This window comes from Halictus rubicundus, chromosome 13 (genome assembly GCF_050948215.1).
Source record: "Halictus rubicundus isolate RS-2024b chromosome 13, iyHalRubi1_principal, whole genome shotgun sequence".
In the NCBI taxonomy this organism is placed as follows: Eukaryota; Metazoa; Arthropoda; class Insecta; order Hymenoptera; family Halictidae; genus Halictus; species Halictus rubicundus.
The window spans coordinates 7,654,152-7,673,216 of NC_135161.1; the positions used below are offsets into that span (position 1 = coordinate 7,654,152).

The 19,065-nt window shown below is 34.5% G+C and overlaps 3 protein-coding genes across 6 annotated transcripts; all 3 read right to left on the reverse strand.

The window, feature by feature from the left end:
* Window positions 1–2,121: 2,121 nt before the first annotated feature.
* LOC143360242 (uncharacterized) lies at window positions 2,122–8,024 on the reverse strand. Of its 2 annotated transcripts, XM_076798926.1 has the most exons (8): window positions 7,488–8,024; window positions 6,807–7,034; window positions 6,525–6,660; window positions 4,431–6,423; window positions 4,264–4,322; window positions 4,090–4,158; window positions 3,793–3,911; window positions 2,122–2,261 (listed from the first exon to the last, which is right to left on the reverse strand). In XM_076798926.1, exons 1-8 carry the CDS (start codon window positions 7,572–7,574, stop codon window positions 2,256–2,258), a joined length of 2,697 nt encoding a protein of 898 aa, XP_076655041.1. In that variant the 5' UTR covers window positions 7,575–8,024; the 3' UTR covers window positions 2,122–2,255. The 2 variants fall into 2 exon arrangements, with proteins under 2 accessions (XP_076655041.1, XP_076655040.1); XM_076798925.1 differs by lacking the exon at window positions 2,122–2,261 and having other exon boundaries at window positions 3,475–3,911.
* A 654-nt stretch (window positions 8,025–8,678) lies between these two features.
* Tango10 (transport and golgi organization 10) lies at window positions 8,679–17,909 on the reverse strand. 2 transcript variants are annotated; one of them, XM_076798928.1, is made up of 4 exons: window positions 17,769–17,909; window positions 10,857–11,103; window positions 10,647–10,787; window positions 8,679–10,565 (listed from the first exon to the last, which is right to left on the reverse strand). In XM_076798928.1, exons 2-4 carry the CDS (start codon window positions 10,953–10,955, stop codon window positions 9,306–9,308), a joined length of 1,500 nt encoding a protein of 499 aa, XP_076655043.1. In that variant the 5' UTR covers window positions 10,956–11,103; window positions 17,769–17,909; the 3' UTR covers window positions 8,679–9,305. The 2 variants fall into 2 exon arrangements, with proteins under 2 accessions (XP_076655043.1, XP_076655042.1); XM_076798927.1 differs by lacking the exon at window positions 17,769–17,909 and adding an exon at window positions 11,320–11,651.
* Window positions 11,920–18,496, reverse strand: LOC143360241 (uncharacterized). Of its 2 annotated transcripts, none has more exons than XM_076798924.1 (2): window positions 18,088–18,496; window positions 11,920–17,993 (listed from the first exon to the last, which is right to left on the reverse strand). In XM_076798924.1, exon 2 carries the CDS (start codon window positions 17,913–17,915, stop codon window positions 12,720–12,722), a length of 5,196 nt encoding a protein of 1,731 aa, XP_076655039.1. In that variant the 5' UTR covers window positions 17,916–17,993; window positions 18,088–18,496; the 3' UTR covers window positions 11,920–12,719. The 2 variants fall into 2 exon arrangements, with proteins under 2 accessions (XP_076655039.1, XP_076655037.1); XM_076798922.1 differs by having other exon boundaries at window positions 18,168–18,495.
* Window positions 18,497–19,065: the final 569 nt, after the last annotated feature.

Here is a 19,065-nt window from a genome sequence, read left to right on the forward strand (position 1 = left end):
AATAATTCACGCAGTAAATTACAGATGGTCAAATTGTAATCGCATCGTACAAATTTCGTATACTGTAAAACAGCAGGCCTGACTAAAAGGAACGGCTAACATTAAAATAAAAAATATGGAAACGCTATTCTCAGTTTTCCTTGTAGCACTCCCTGCACCCTACTTAAAAATATCGTGTTCTCTGCCTTGTTGTTCCATCTGTATTTACTGCATCGTGTACAAAATTAGTTTAAATAAATCAAACATTATAACAGTAACAATTAAATTTACGGAATAACCAGTTTTATTATAGAATAACACCAGCGGATGTTTGCAAAATAATTAGAAGATCAATAGAATGTAGCATCACGGTTAAACGCAAAACTTTATATTTTTCTTTCTCTTTTAAAAAATGTTTAAAATGTTTTCGTGTATATTGGTATACTGAAATTGTTCCTAAAATGTATTACATTTTTCCTGGTTAATTTAGCTTTCATAAATTCCGTGTTATTCTACAATAAATGGCTCACTTATTTTTAATAAGGCAGTAAAAGTCTTTCTGGATATCACATTTTTAATGATAGATAAAGTCAACAGTTTTAAGTCTTTTGAGCTATTCAACAATATCGTGTCTACTTAAGAATGGTGTGTGTGGTCAACTCGCAGAGTTGATATTTGTAAATACATGCGTCAAAGCATATATAAGAGAAAAATTACATTGGATTGTAATCTCACTAAAACAAAGCATTACGTTGTTCTCCTAATAAACGCTTAAGAGTAGTCTCTGCAGTGAGAACTAAATATAAATCATAATACGCATATATAATTTGATTTGAAAGGTAGCTCTCTAGGTTTCTTAATATCGGTATATGTATGCCTCGAATTAGTCGAAAATATTCTCGTAATATGTTCGATATAAAAATTTCTATCAAAAGAAGCTTGTATAAATATGTATGTGTGATTTTCCTTTTTTTTTATTGAATTAAAAGTAACATTTACACTCTCATAAATATTATGCAGCATACTACTGTATGTATCAAATATATTATCTGAAATAATCTACGTTTATACTTGTCAATGTACTGGCTACTAGATGAACATATTGGTAATATAAATTGGTGATGTACTTGATACGCATTTTACAGGCTACTTGTTAAAAAACAAAGGAGACATAGGTCTGCTAATAGTCCGTAGTTACTATTGGTAAAACCTTAAATATGAAGAAAGAGTGAATTAAAAGTACAAGGAAATACGAAAAGTAAATATTTTTAAATCTCCCTCCCCCCTCCCCCAAAATGAGGGTAAGTTAAAACATTATCACAATGTTCTGAAATCAGTATTGTACACAATCCCCGATTAGCCAACTCTTGAAAACAGTACCATTGTAAATTGTACATATAGCTGTGTCTAAATTTTTGCAGGAATATACTCTGTCAGAATAATATATCATCTATATTATGCGAATCTAATCTCAGACTGTAGAACAGCAGATTCGAAACGAAAAAGTTCTGTTAAAGCACACACTGCGTTTGTCTACAATTATAGAAAATTGATGCCTCTTACTTCTCAAACGGTACAATGTAAAAAATATATATGTATATGTATATATATATATATATTTCAGTAATATCACTCTTGTTTTCTCTATCGGCTATGTTATACGGTACATATTCGGTGCCTTAATAATATTAGTTTAATTTACATAATATACATATTCTCTTATCTTCTCGTTCTGCACACGCTCACGTTAACAATATATTCCTATGTACAATTGATCATCGATCCTCTCTGTTTTATACAGATCTGTATAAAGCAATAAGTATGCTTAGGTTTACAGAAGATAACTTTGGGATTATTAATGATTCTTATTTATTAAATGAGTGACTGATGTAAATTATTTACAAATACACAACAAATGATTTAATATAAACACATGTAATTAACTATCTACGACAACGCTTAACAATGAATAATTAAATACAATCCATACATAAAGTATTTTTGAAATTCGTTTTTTTTTATCGGATTCTAAGATCTTACTTTTTTCTTTTCCTTGTTCGCTAGGTCACACTTCAAAGAATAACAGATACTTCTCCACATATATATATATATAATATATATATATATATGTAATATATGTGTGATCCATAATAGAATACACCTTTTTTCATGGACTTTTTATCTTCCTAGGCTGACAATAAAATAGAAGGTAAGATGAACGGCTATGCACTTTCTTCGTATAAATATGTATGTAATCTGGAGAACACACGTTTACTCTATTCCTAAACAAAAAAAAACACAGATAATGTTTTCCCCCTTCCTAGCGAATAGTATGCTGATTTTGAAAACTCTAAAACTAAGAATTGTTACTTGCCCTACGTTTTATCTACTTTCGAAACTAATGTAAAACTGTTAGACTTTAGTTTTCTATGACACCTTTTATAGGAACATTAAACACAAGAGACACCGTTAAATTAAAATGTTTCTTTCTATTCTCGACTGCCGCGTACTCATTTGGCGTAATCATTTCTTTGGAACAGAATTGTTCAGAGTATAAATGCTACAGATAATATTGAGTCGATACGGTTCTTCTCTCTGACAAAGAGAGGTCCTCCAGCGTAACAAGGATTTTTATATTTTATATTGATAAATGGTTATTCAGATTTCGATAATAACATACTCGACATTCTGTAACCTGTCCTTATTTAAATCTAAAAAGAATGTATATCATAAATATCTAATTAAGAAAAAGAGCTTTAAATTATGGGTCAGACACTTTCAGTATGTCCTAAAATCATTGTTCACGTAGCTCATGCTTTAGATTAAAAATTTCCTAGATTATTAACCGTTTGTATAATGTTTGTTTTAACAGCTATACTGTGCACAATTTATTAAAAAATTAAGGTGATACTTTCAGTCCTCTCCTTGCGAGAAGAATATATACATACATTGAAACATTTTGGAGCCACCGATTTCAAAGCAGAACCAGATACCTATTTGCTAATTGCTAATTCAATAGAAATTAGTTTCGGTTTGCATAGTTCTTTTTATGGAATTCTCACCGATAAATCATTGAGATTTTATCAAATAAAAAATGGACATATAATACGGACATCTTTCGAGAACAATTATGATAACAAGGGAGAGTTGTCTACATGGTATTAGTTTTATACATTGTACCTCATCCATACCTTCGTAATTAATAAACGTAAATGAAATACGTATCGGTAAAAATTTTAAATAAATGAGCAATAAGAAACATAAGGAAAAAGTTTCGAAATTGCATTCTAGTTTGTGCATGCTACAAACATTTAAAAATATTCCGATACGATCGATTACTTCAATAGCACACCTTCTTGCTAATTGTCGAAAAATTGTCTTACATTGTTCAAATTGGAATACTTTCCAAAGTGTAAAGTCAAACGATTTTAATCGAATACAAAATAAAATCTTATATAATTCTTATTTTATCTTTCTTATCTTTAAAAAAAAATGAATATGGCTTCATTATTTTTTATGTACACTCGACTAAAATTACTATTTTTTTTTTTCAAATATTTTTAAGTATGCGAGATGTCAACGATTATTTAAGATGTTTAAATTATTGTAGGCAATTGGTGTAACAAAATAAAAAATATTGAGATAGATTACATTCCTAATTACTTAAAGTATCACAATATCAGAACCATATATACATATTGTTCTTATGAGAGAATTCAAATACGTGAATGGTGTATACATTGTAAGTTGCAATCGTTATTATTATAAAGCATTTTCAATATTTGTTAGCGTCAAATTGACTTTGTGTTTTACCTTGCGACCCTGCCTCTTCGATGCTTTCCGTGAGATTTTAGATTCTCTGGTATCTTGCATTTGTTTCCCAAGTCCCAATCTAAAACGCACAGGCACCTTTGAGTCCAGGGTAGTTTCTTCTGCAAGCAAACAGAAATTATTAGCGTCAAGTTATTTCTTAACTATTAAAACATCAAGATTCTCATCAACCTCCATAAATAAACATTTAACAAAGTACTAGTAAAACCTGTTTGAATTAAAACCCCTTACTGATAGAATTGATAAAACGTAACATAAAATAACATAAAATATACAAACCTTCTGAATCATGTAACTCAGGTAATGAACGGTGAAGAACAGTTACCCTTCGTACTTCTTTTTGGCTAGCTGTAAAAAAGAATCTCTATGATTCGAATCCGGGAATATTTCACAATTACAATCAAGAGAAATTTACATAGAAGAAATATAAATTTAAATCTATATATCACTTACATTTATCATCTGCTTTAATTAAATGTCTTTGATTCGTTTTTGCATTACTTTTCACAACTCTGGAAAATAGAACAAGACAATCAATTAAAAACATAAAGACACAGAAAAGAGTAGCAGAAATGGTATATATTATGAAATCAATATTTTATAAAACAACATTAACTTACTCATTAACAACGCCCTTGAAAGCAGACTGTACTAATCTCGCAGACTGGATCGGTACTGCCCTGTTCAATCTTTCCGCTCGTCTTCTACTCAGCTCGGTTCTCAAGTCACTTTCTTCGTCGACCGTGATGTCCTCGAAAATCGCGTCCATATCGTCGCTCGGTCCGTCCGAGACAACGTCCTTGCGCTTTTTACACTTTTTATCCTTCCCGATGCGTTCAGAGAGCGGTAGCTCGCTCTTCAACTTTCCCACTTGATACAGTTCCTTGTCGCGCTTTTTCTTCTTCTTCGAGGACCTATCTTTCTCGGTCTTCTGCGGTTCTATCTCGATACACGAGTTCACGGTGCTTGTGATCGCTATGGGAGAAGTATTCTCCATACTCTCCTCAAAGTCTTCGAAATCGTAATGAGTATCTAAACATAAATCCGTCTCCTGAACATCGAAATCCTCCGGAGTCTTGTTCGCAGTCTTTTTCAAATTCCCAGACTGTTGCTCTCCCTCGAGAAGCTCTGTTTTCTTATTTGTGTTTTCCTGTTTGCTCAGCTTGATCTTCTTGTTCGCGTTCACGGGGTCTATAGGCCTCGAGCATTCGAACTTCCTTCGCCTAGCTTCCAGCACGGGATCGCTGATCGGCTCCGTAGTCTCCTTCTCGGTAGTAGCAGCTTTCTCCAAATTTTCCTCCTTTTGTTTGATCTTCACACGATTTACCTCGGGTGATATCCTAGTCTTCAGCGTCGGAGAGGACTCCTTTCCATACAATGGGCTACCAACGTCCTCTAAGCTGACCGATCTCGGTCTTGCGTGTTTTCGAGACGGCTCTTTAGGCGACCACCTGGGGGATCTTCGTCTTCTAGGCGAGAGACGAGGCGAATTTCTTGGTGACGACCACGGCGACGTGTGCGGTGACAATCTGGGCGACCTGGACCTCGGCGACGCCCTTCGCGGTGACAATTTCGGCGACAACAAACGCGAGAAGCCTCTTCTAGGCGACAGTCCTGGCGACTTCGATTTCGGTGGTGTTCTCCGGCAAGGCGATACTCCACGTCTCGGAGACAGTTTAGGCGATCTTGATCGAAGAGGTGACTTAGATTGCGGCGATAGCTTCAGAGGAGAATATTTGGGAGAGCGTGACCGCGCCAGCCTTGGCGATTTCGCGACCGATGATTTAGGCGAACGTATCGGCCTCGGGGACTTCGAGTGTCTCGGTGATCTGCCTCTCGAGGAGGATTTCTTGATCGGCGATCTTCTGATTGGAGATCTGTTTGGTGATCTACGTGGAGACAATCGTGGCGATCTGGATCGCGGCGACAACTTTGGCGAACGCGAACGAGGCGAATATCGCATTGGTGATTTTCTAGGTGATCTATACCTAGGTAGTTCTCGTTGGGACTTCTTTGCCTGTCTAATAGGCGATCTTCTGGGAGATCGTCTCGGTGATTTCTTTCGGGAGCGTGATCTCGGTGACAAGGATCTACGTTTCTGCGAAATTCGGTTGATGTGTGGGGACATGGATCGTCTTTCATTTTTTAAACTTGGGATCGGTAGGGTTGGACTGTAACACTCTTTTCTACCGCTGTTATTACCGTTGTCCTCTGTCCGAATTTTCTGATTTATAATTCTGCTTGTCTCCTCCTTTTTCGTCGCTTCCTTTAACCCCTTTTTGTTATTTTTCTTCTCTTTTCTTTCGGAAGGCTTGTCGACGTTCATTTCTCGCTCCATTTCGTCCATCAGACGCTCTAAACTGTCCTCCTCTTCGAGGTCGGCCATCAAGAGAATGTCGTCGTCGTCGTCATTAGCATCATCTTGATCATCCTCCGTTTTCTTCGAACTTTCCGCTGTCTCTACCGGGCTCTCTACCGCTGCCGAAGATGATTCGACTTGCGTGTCGCTCGTTCCACTGATCTGCTTTGTCGAGTTTATGTTTATTTGATCTTTGTTGTCTTCGTCGTCCGAACCACTTCCGCTGTCTTTGAAACGATGAAATTTTGAGACTTCTGAAAACGTTATTCGGTCATGTGATCATTTTAAATCGAATAATCACTAGAAATACGGAAATTACTGTGTTTCTGTGATGTATGCACAATGTTTCACATACCTACTGCATGAGATTTTACACATGGTGCAACCTCATCTATGGGACGAGCTGAATCAGTCTGTTGAAGTAGTGAAGGTTCGTCTACAGGAACTATTGCTATCAAGTTTGGATTCCGTGGACTTTGGTAATACAAATTCTGTAATCAATATAATACAATATGATACAGTACGAATGATATCGCAAATGATACTTGATAATTGCTTAAAATCGACTCTCTTCTTTTCCAATTGTATTACTGGTTATAAAGTAAATTGTACAATGTAAAAACTATTGAGTACTTACGCCATTCTGCCGCTTCTGTAATTGATTAGGAAAATACCCCCTTCTTAGAGGACGTTGACCTTTGTACGGTGGCCGAGATGTTTGTGTAATTTCCGGAATTACTTTTTGTAGTTGTGGTGGGGATTGTTTTTTATAATGTACAGTATCTTTAGCTCTTAAAGACTGAAGTGCTGCTAGCCGCAGTGCGTCTAAATCTTCATCGTCTTCGTCATCTTTCTTTGTACTTTGCTGCAAAGATGAAAAATGATGGATTATAAAACAAAAACTGAAATGACCTATATATCGCAAAAGAAATAATTACATTCTACTACGGTTAATTACAAATTTGTGTACGATGAATATTCATAAAGAGCGAGTTAGCTAAATTTAGAAGCCAATTATAGGATAATGATACAAAAAAAATGTTTAAAATAAGCAAACGTTTGTATCTAATACTTTAACAAAAATATCGTTTTATGTTTATTGTAGCACGCTTTTTATCCCAATCTTTTCGTAACAATAAATACGCTAAAAAAAACACTAAAAACATACATATAATAGTAATCTTCAAATGACTATGAAACGAATTTTCTGCATAATTTGTGACAGCATTATATCACGCATAGAATGCGCGATATTAATCGTTTGCGATAAAAATATTCGTGTAGATTTTGTTTGTTGTAAAGTTGCATTTGCACTTACCTTTTGGCGATAATCCATTTTATCCGAATTACAATTGTGGAAAAACTTGTAATTATCACTAATAACACAAAAGTCCAACAATTGCATGAATAACTGTATAATAATCGCGTTAGTGTACGATTTACCTTAGAGGCAATTACATTTTCGGTTGCTGCTACATTACAGAAAACAAGTATTTTTTCTCGCTCAAGTTTTTAATAATTGTAAATTTCACGGATAATGCTGCACACTTTGTTGCCCCCCACCACACATAAATAAAAATGGCGTAGGTATCCATAAAATCAAAGGTCCCCGAACTACAGTGTCGCATAAGATGCGCAACGAATTACTAGTTTAATGATTAATATTACATTTCCTCATAATAAATAATACTGTTCTACACATTCTCGCGAGGAATCATATTTACTCACGGATTACGTCCAGTCTGTTACAATATTAATCGATAAGTAAATTTAGAGGATCGTTTAAATTTAGTAAAGCGACAAGCATTTATTCATTTCGTGAGATCGCGAAAGCATAAAGTAGCTCCCTGTGACGAAAGATACTGAATGCTCGTCTAGATATCCGATTGGTAGAACATAATTCAATGTAGAGGGCCTTAAGTCCACGGAAGAACAAAAATAATTAAATCCGTTACATTTTAAACATTTTTCTCAAGTACCAGGTAATTAATAGATCGAAATAATATTTATTTTTTTATATATTTAAATTGTGATAAACAAAATTGCAGTAAGCTTTCAATATCCAAAGATGCGATACTATTTCCGATAGAAGTTTCGCCTCTATATAGTATTCTATTGTTGTACATACTCTGTGCTCTTGCGAGAAGTAACACTTCCATCTATAACATGAAGTTCTATGACTATCATGACGCAACTTACAGCGCCACACGCACGTGATTGTCCTGTGGATAATCGATTAACTTGAATTTCAAAAATGATAGAACACGATGCATTTATGAATTATAAATAATCAGTAGAAAGCCTCATTTCGTATTTATTTATTTCCTCCTCGGGAACGAAAACAATAACTTCCTATATCTTTCAAAACCCACTAGTCTACGTATTATTAACATTAAACATATCAACGGAAAGGTTCAGATATCATTATTTTCGACGTCCCTTTATAAATTGTAAAGTCTTTTATTAAGATTTACGGCTCTCATATAAAATAACTTCAAAATACCAAAAATAGAAAAACTTCAAGACAAACTTCTATTTTAGAGAAGAACATACATCTGGTCATAAAAAATGCATTTTCATTCTTCCTCAGTCGTAAATTGCGAATCGCACAAGTTAAATATATTACACTAATGTTTCGTACGTAACGATAATTGGGAATACTTCTTTGTAACAATGCTAGTAAAATACCTTAAGTATAATGTTGTATAATAAAATAATGTTCTTGCACAACCACATAAGAGTATCTACTGTAAACAATGTTGTTCCTCAGTATTCTTCTTCTTTGTAGTAGATTAGATATACACACACACACACACACACACACACATATATATATATATATATATATATGTGCACACGTATATCTGTATATCTTCCAATAATTTATTACAATAATTTTTCTATATATAACATTCCATGTACAAGATTGAATTCTTTGTCGGCAAAGAAAGGCAACTAAACCAAAAAACATACAATACCAGTTATACGCGTGTAAAATCATTGAAACTTTAATATAAAATCGAATGATTTTCAAAATATACAAGTCAATTTTTGGTGTAACAAGAAGTCAACAGAAAATAAGTGCAACAACGAACGCGAGACAGAACATATATAAACAAACCGAAGGAATTGTATCCTAGTTAGCTGGCGATATTACAATGTGCAATTTGAACATGTCTTTGTTTGGCCCTACTAAATAGGGAGACAAAGTTTCCGGTGGAGAACCCTGTTGCGGATTGAGCTCCTCGAACGGCAAGAGATCTTCTAAATTGAGAACACGTTCTTCCTGACTAAATCTATGAATGACCTCAGTCACTCTTGTAATATGTTCGACACCGTCTTGCAGACCGTAAATTAGTACACCTATTTTGACACGCATATCGGTTTGGCCGTTTATCGGTGGTTCTTTACACGTGAAGGACAATCGGACCGATCGTTTGATGTGCTCGGGCATCTCGACCGTGCCCTGCCACACAATTAGAAAAAATTTCTTGAACCAAACTCCTTTCGGATAAATGTCTACGACCCATTCGCACACGCGATCGCCGGCGTATTCCGCCAGGCACGAGTGACTCGAGAATACAAGAGTCCTGGTATGATAAGACGGTAAACTATGAAAGTTCTCTATCGTAAGCAGCGAACTGCAAGTGTCCACGGTATACAATCTCGGCTCGAAAAGCAGCGCGCCGTCTTCCTCGCTTAAACACACTTCTTTGATCCTGTGCAGCTGATTCGAATGAAACGACATCCCGATGGACAAACGTTCGACAAAGAATTCTTTATACTTCTGCGTCAGCGGGGACAGTAACAGTTCCGCCAACTGTCGAGGAGACATCATCGGAAACCTGACTGGGGTCATCACAGTAATCACCAATTGTTTGATCGTCACGTTGAACTCGTCGACCGACATTTGCGTTTTCAAACGAGTTGCCTGATGATCCAACCAAGACTCTAGGCACTTGTATAATGTCATCTCGTCCTTTATCACTAGACTACTTTGGTGCAGCAACGACACCAAATTGTCGAGATCGATGTTCCCGAAATCCGCAGTCTTGAACACCAACTCCAAGTTCCATTTGATAAAATTTTGACACGCCTGAGTAATATTGTCATGACCACAATTCGAGGTGTATTGCAGCCACGATGCTAAAGTGCAATGTATGGCAGCTAACGCTATGTGATTTTGCATGTAGTCGAGGCACAGTGATATTAAATCTCTGACGTTATACTTATCTGCTAGAGATAGTATTGGTAGAACAACACCGCAATTAATTCTTATTTGACCGGTGTAAAAGTATCGTAAAAATTCGCTGAATATTGGTGCGCACTGCGGTGTTTCTTGCAGTGTTACTCTGCTCTCTTGAGACTCGCTCCATTGAGGGCTCATTAACATTACCTGCATTGAAGAAAAAGCAATGGATGAAACGTTAAAGACTTGATTGTTATAATACATTTGAACACACTGAGACATACTTACTTGAAAAACATCGCTAGAAGCACAAAGTATAAGACGATGTGCTGGATATTCTATACCATCCACAACAAGACAAATATCATTCATAAGACGCTCCGCATATAGCGTTGCTATTTTCAGTAGCACTGTACGTGAGTTATCCACCTAGATAAAAAAATTATCATATTATCTTTCTTATGAAAGATTGAAACTTGTAGAGAACATTGCAACAACCTCTATTGAATCCGAATTCTCCGTTTCTTCAACATTTTTAGATACAGAACTTATTTCCTCCGTTTCCCTAGGAGTATCCATTTTTGGGGACCCAGTCATTCACCTGACAGTACTTTGTCTCGTCTGTACATGTTTCCTTAGCCTGTCTTTGTTGCTATTTAGTTTTCTTCACCGTTGCACGAGTTGTCCAATACAGCAAGCTTTAACATGGTCTCCATTGATGAATAGGACTTGCAAAACAGAGTAACTGTAAGGGAAAAAATGTAGATATGTAATGACAGTGTGCATGCATGTATTTTGTTTATAATAAATAGGTATTGCTAAAACAGACAGGAAAACGTTGCAGCGATGTACGTAAACAAAACGAAATTATAAATAATCGAATAATTATTATAAAAAGATTAATCGTCTTATATTTTATGGCATGTGAGATGAAAACAAGATCAATTTTGGTTCATGTTACCTTTTTAAATTAGAAAATAGTACAGCATATGGAGCAACACTACAGTTTCAGATTATATACGATAATAACACTGCGTAAGATAATTGTCAATAGATACTATATTGATAAGCATTATTTATTGTAATTAATTAGAAGATTTTGACCGATTACTGTGAAATACGAAGATGTAAGTGAATTGCAAAATTATCCTTGTCATGCAAAGTTTCCTATCGAGTCACAGAATGATTTCTGTATCATGTAATTTTCGTAAACACCATTTTTATTTAATAATTAAACTGCATGGTATGGTATCGTCCTGAAATAAAAACTGAACTGATTTGAAAGTCAGTCGTATAAGTATACACACTAAGCATGGTGGAATAGATAGGAGCGGGCTCTGTTAAATCTAGCGGGAATTTCAAATTTATTTTGAATTTTAGAAACAAATATTTCTACGGTTTTCGTACATTATTTACGATATTCATAAAGTAGTTTATTATTATTTATTCATATATTCCAACTTTTTTAGTGAAATAAATTACACGCGATAGAAAGGATACGATAACACAAGAAAGACATTGATAAAGAATTGAAAAGTCAAACAGAGTTATAAATGTTAGAAAATTTTATTATACCATTTACACTCGGTTATTTCAAAAAAAGGATGTCACAATCTATTTGTTTATCGCTGAGAAATCTTATGAACTAAATTATACAATGTACAATCATTTTTTTAAAGAAAAATTGAAAATAAAAACGGATTGCTCCTGCTACAAAATAACAAATTCATTGGTTAATAGGAATGTTGCAAATGGACACACACATTATAAACTCATAAAAAATCATACTTTTAATTAATATCGCGTGAAATAGAGAATTCACTTTTTATTTAATTGATGCCAGATTGATACAAAATTTTGAAATTGTTACTTCCCAGTACACTTCATAAGGCTTTTCCTATATACTAAGTTTTCACTTAAAGCTTACAGAGAGCACTTTGAGGTAAATGGTTCGAAACAATGTCAGAGGCAGAAATTATCCTACTTTATGTTTTTTTCTTTTGAATATTTAAATAAATCTCTGTACTTGATCTCCGAGAAAATAATGTATCCTATGGCACTGTGAGCTGTATTTAATTACACTGACTTTCCATTAAAAAACAATTAATAGAATAAATTATAAATAATATTCAGTTCCTTCTATCGTAGAAACATGAACGAGCTCAACATGTGTCTGATAGATGTAACAATCTAACTTGTTGCCAGACTTATATCATGCATGAATTAAGATACAATGTTTTATAAAATTAAAACCTTTGATTTCGTAAAAATATGAATTGGATATGTCTTTTATGTACAACATTCACAAGTACACTGCAATCATTTTCTTTTTTTTACAGTTGCAGCACTAGCTTTCGATAATTATATAAAACTCGTAACGTTTTCTGCTGCATGAAAGTATTCTTTATCGTTTAATTCCTCGAGTTTATTATTGCTCAAAGAAACAAATTCGGGAGTGCATGTTTCACCATCCTGTATTCTTCTCTCGCTATATTGTAGGATCACATTTTCCAGAGTACTTCCATTTTCGTTAAGTTGTAAGATACTTGAAATTAGCTTTTCTACTACCCAAAGATACGAATTAACAGACACATGAATTTTGATTTTATGTTCGAATGCTTGGTACTGGTGTTTGAATTCAATGTTGCACAACAAACATACCGTATCGTGAAACTTCAAACAATGCAATCTGTAGGATTGTGTACTTAAGAATTGCATTAGACACACCACGCAATTAAAACAGTTACTTTTTAGATCGTTAAATCTTTGGTACTCGTAAAGAGTAATAAGACGTTTTAGCCCTAGAAGGTCTACTACATTTTGCTGAAAGTCTTCTGCTCTGTTGTAGTTTAATTGTGCGTCAGTATTGTTTCCCGTCGAGTCGAGATCATTCGTAATAATGTGGCACTTTAGTAGATGTTCCATTAACTCGTTTGCGATGTAGAGTCGATTGCAAAGTTCGCACACTTCTGCATTCGTCTGGTGCCAATTTTCTAGGTGGAACTTCATTTCTTTCTGTGTGAGACACACTATATCGCAAATTTTACATTTGAACATCTCTTCTATATCAGACTCTAACGACATATTCGAGCTCCCAAATTTGTTCGAGAATATATCAGCTGCCTCTGCGGGTCCGTTTAAATTCGTTGTGACTTCATTCGTGTATCTAGGGGACTTACCATTTTCTGTAGCATACTCAAAATCATCTATGGTATTACCATCGCTGTTGTCTTCAGTATCACTTTCAGTATTGTTACCTTCACCATTTAAATTATATGGTAGATCATTCTGCGAATATATAGATGCATCTATAAAATTATTTACATTATTACAATCATTAGTTGACGAATTCAGGCATCGATGTTTTTCCAGCATATACTGTGTAAGAAAACACGTTTCGCAGACGTCACACGCATGTGGTCCTGCTGTCTCGAAATGATAATTTATATTATGTTGTGCTAAATATGTGCCATTAATAAATTCCAGATTGCATCTCCTGCAACCCCAAGAGGTGACGTTTGTGCACCTATGAATGTTCACCATTGCAACAGAAGTCAGAACTTTGTTGCAATTGTCACAGACGTGGACAACAGACACGTCGTTGTGAATATAATATCTGTGACGTAAATAGTTTCGAATTAACGCGAAGTTCTCCTTGCATAAATTGCAACGCCACTTTTTGTTCTGTTTATTTATGCTACAGTCGTTGAGCATTTCGCAAATTATATTTTCATACATTCTGCCCTCTTCTTCTATAAATATTTCCGGTGCTTCTCCTGCAGGAATGTTATCGTCACTTCTTGAATTTTCATCACCTTCTGCGGACACACTTTCTTCTGCTGTGTTATTGTTGCTATGGTCTGAGTCAGGCAAATTCAATACTTCTCGACCTTCTAAGATAGAATCGTGTAACAAGATCATGTGCTCTTTTAATATTTTATGAGAATTAAATTTGATGTTACATATTTTACATTGAATTTCTTCTTGCTCATTAGACGAAGCTGTTCCTACGTCTCCATCAAATGTAACATTAGGTTCATCCACATAATTTGTTAATAAATTATCCTTGGTTCCATTCTTTAAAGTTTGCTGTACAGTACTATCTGTTTTTAATTTTTTCGAAATATTTACATTACATCTAATAAAATGTTGTCTCTTTTCACCTGTTCTTACTGTTCCTGTACAATTTACATGTAACATACAATGAAAATCAAGTGCATTCTTTCCGTCCAACACCCTTTCTTCATTGGTATTGTCATAATCAGAGATATTCAAATTTTCAGGAATTGTTTCTTCTGTTGTGCTATTACATTTTTCTTTTCCTACTTCTTCATTTAAGGCAACAGAAGTCTCTTGTGATGTTTTCTCACAGTCCTTAGAATTGTTAGAATTCGTTGCATGCTTGGACATATGTAAAAGAAATTGGCGTTTTCTCTTATAAAGTTTAGTACAAATTTTGCATCGATATGAAGATACTTTACGAAGTGTTTTTGATTGCTTCTGGCTACTTTGATTATCACCAGAATTTAAGTTTGAACTTTCTATCACATTCTCTGAGTTTGTTACATCGGTTTTCTGATTTAATTCCGTCTCGCTCGTTTCCATCTGGCTTTCTTCAGTATTTACATTCAAATTAGCATTATTTAACACATTTGTACTGTCTTCTACTTCATTAAGAATTTCTGCTGTGTTACCTACAGTCTCAGGAATGAGATTTTTATTTAAAACATCGGTTTCTAAACTACCAGTAATTTGTTTAATTTTATATTTTTTCGATTCAGTTGGGAAATTATGAAAAGAATGATGCACATACAAGACATGTCGTTTAAAATTACCTAGACGATTAAATACTTTCAAACAACAACAACATTCGTATATCGGGAATTTCTTCTTTACCTTTCCTACGTTTAAATTAATAATATCAACTGTATATGGTTTTTTTGCGATCTTTCCCAAATTTCCCTCACATTGTAAATGTGAATCCATCAAATGCTGTTGGAAACGTGATAGAGAATGCATGTGCACATTGCAAAGCGTGCATTCAATTTGTAATTTCTCGTCCTTCGTAAAATTTGTTGTCCCCGAAAATTGTTGCAAAAGATTAAGGACTTGTTTGCATCTACTGCAAATCGCTATTTGCAGTGGTATCTTGAGCTTTTCTTTCTTAAGCTTAACGAATTTTGATATAATATTACTATTTAACCTTTTTATTTTGTTTTTAAAATAGAATTTATAAATATTTTGTAATAATTTGTTAGTCTGCAATTGGGGTTTACTATTTTGTAACATTTCTGCTTCACCAACTTCATTATCTTTTGGTATCTCACGTTCATCTGTTTCTAAATTCGAACTATTAATTTCTGCATCATTTTGTTCTAGAATAGTTTCATTTGAATGTGTATGTTCCTTATTCAATACCGGCTCTTGATTTTCATTTAGTGTACGTTCATTTTCAGTGACTTGTTGACATTTCGCTTTGTTTGTAAAGTACTCTTTTGTGCTGGACGAACTCAATGTATCTGTACTTTCCTTTGCCATCTGTTCACTTAGTCTTTCTGTAACAAGTTGATCTTCTGAAACAAAATTATCGCCCTCTAAATTTGCATTGATTTCCTGAGCTGGACTCGTGTTTTCTTGATTATTCTCATATAAATTATGTTCCCTTTGATCTTTACATTTCTTTGCATTGTTGTGTACTTCGTCGAATTCGCCAATCTTTTTTATTTTGGTAACTTTATACTGTTTATGAATAATAGTGCACTCTTCTGTGCTGGTATTTCTTATTGTATATTGCGCCTCCTTTTTTTCCAAAATGTTTATCTTATTTTCAATATAATTTGGAATATGTAATAATTGATTTAATTTAGCTAAAGAGAGATTCTCTAATTTTATTAATGGTATTATCAACTCCTTGTTAGTTTGATAATGTTTATTTATCTTATCCTTATTTTTCCATTTCTGTGTGATGGCTTTAAACGAATTTATTGATTTTCCTTCGTTTATCGTTTTCGAAACAAACGTTTTCTTTGTTGTTTTGATAGCGTTATGTTCACATTTGTTTAATGAATTAAGCGCATCCTGTCCTTTCGTCTTTATTTCAATATGACATTCTGATTTTATTATCTCTTTTTTCTTTATACTGTTATGAACATTCGTTTTCGAATTGTCGATTTTAACAGACTTATTCACTTCGTATTCATTTTTCTTGTTAACTTCCATAGAGATATCGCAACCATCATTTAATTTGGACCCAACTAAATGTTGGAGATTGCTCTGTAAAATAGTTTCCGTAATATCCGCGTTTTCTTGTAGTTTCGAAGTTAATCCTTGGTTTCTCTCTCTCCTAGAATAACGTAGACCTCTCTGTTGTTTACTACTGCTCTGGGCTTTATTACCGTGCAAATTGCACGATAACATGTCAGATTTACTATGAAAATGCGTTGTCATTTGCAAATTCTGTTGAAATATCGTTTCTTCTTTAACTTCGATCACGTGTTCCGTTTCGTATGCTTTCTCTTGACTTTTCTGATGATTTATGTCTTCCTGCATTTTTATACACTCCATTCGCCCCATTGATCTTGTTCTCATACGGTTTTGTAATGGAACCATTAAACATTTTTGTCCAGACTGCGGATTCGTACCCTCATTCTTCCTTATTTCACTTACAGAGCCTTGCAGTGTTTTATTGTATGCGAAATTAGGAACAATTATGTCAGTCTTTTGTCCAGAACTATTCTCGCAACGTGCAAGCTCTGAGTCACCCATCGTCCGTGATGCTTCATGCGATTGAACATGATTGGAATTTTTTCTTTTAATTTTCTCTTTCCTTGACATTGTCGGTCTCTTCCTTTTTACAATTTTACTTTCAGTAGTCTTGGCTTTCGAGATATCATTTGCCGGTGTACTTAATCGGGTATTATCAGTCGGTAAATTGTTCTGTTCAAACTCCTGCTTCGTATGAGTTAAACTACTTCTAAGTATCCTGTATGAAGGTATTAAATCCTGACTCATCTTAGTTGCACAAGCCGTGTTCGTACTCTCAATGTTGTTCGTAGCTGTCGAAATATTCTTCTTTTCTTGAGAATACCCGAATACTACTTCCTTCAATTGTTTTTTTCTAGATTTGAAAGATTGTCCAGCAATATTGTGCGATGAATCGGTACAGAAACTACTATCAAGTAATTTTGAATTACAATGCGAAAGAGATGAATAATCTACAGATTGTGAAAAACAATTAAAGTCTTTGCTATAATTACTATCAATTGTATTAGATAACTGAAGTTTGTTGGAACTATTTTCATTCTGTTTCGATCTCAAACTTATAGATGCCTGTACATTTGGATCTTCCTTTTGTTTTTTCTTAATTTTTATAATATTATCGTTCAGTATCAACTTGCTATTTAGATTTACCGCATCTTGTTCTCGAAGTATGATGGCTCCAGCATGATTTTTAGGATCGTACAAATTCTTCTTGTGTTTGACCAAGTTCAATTTCTTCTTAAATATTTTATGGGACTCCAACTGGTTATCAAACTTTGACTTCACAAACTTCTTCATTGTGAATTTGTCTTGAATAATCAATTCTGTGGTCCCAAAAATTGTTCACATGATTCGTCTACTTCGTGTATGATAAATCTAAAATTATATTATTTTTTTTATTATTTATGAACAAATATAAATAAAACGAATGACTTAAATATAACAGTTACAGTACAGTAAGAGTACGTACCTGTGCGTAATATCGAAAAGAACTTATCCTAGCATCTACATTATTTGAACAACACAAACAAATACAACATAAACATTTACCAGTGTGAGACGTTCTCGTTTCCCAAGGAGGTTTAGGTTGCTATCGGTACAATTATTTGTTAATTAAAACGAACAAGTTTCCTTATTCCTTTGTCGTTTATATCAAGTCGTGACAACTTCTCCAAGTACTAGGTTTCACACCTTTCGGTACAGACTTATGCCACAGATGAATATTATGCGCTCGTACGGTTGGAACATGAATTAGTGTTATACAATTAAGACGAATCCATGGCAAATGATATATACGGCTGAACATAATGCTGTTATTTACTCGGGAGACGTTGTGAAAAACAGTGTCCCATCTATGTTACTGTTAACCATGAACGCGGGAATGTTCTTCAAACACCGCTTACCGACTAATCAAGATGGCTGCCATAGGTGTGCGTTTTTAACCCTGCTATTTTTTCTCACCAATTGTGCACAAAGAATTATTATAATTTTGATGTTCGTCACTGCCAAATTTTTTAGTTAAACACGCACACTATTGTCACTTTTGTAAGTTGATATAGCTCGATTAAAATGTACGCATGCGCGAAATTTGAGATATTTGGAAACGCAGTAAATACATAATTTCAAGAACTGAATATTACAGTGTATATTTTTTAATTGTTTATTTGCGTTTAGAGTTTCAACGATATTTATTTATTAATTTTATAATGAAGTGAAAAGAATATTTTTTCAATTTACATAATTCTGAAGCTATATTCATGGTGTACAAGTTTGAGGCCCGTGCGCATTGCAGGCGCGTTGTCGCGAATAGACTGTGTAGGGAGTATCGTTGACTCCCTAGTGCATCCGCTAGGCGACGCAGCGGGCGCCAATAAATAGGAGCACGACTCTATGTATCTAGGGATTTTCCCCGAGACACGCTCGGCGTCCTCCCTAGGCACCAGTCGCA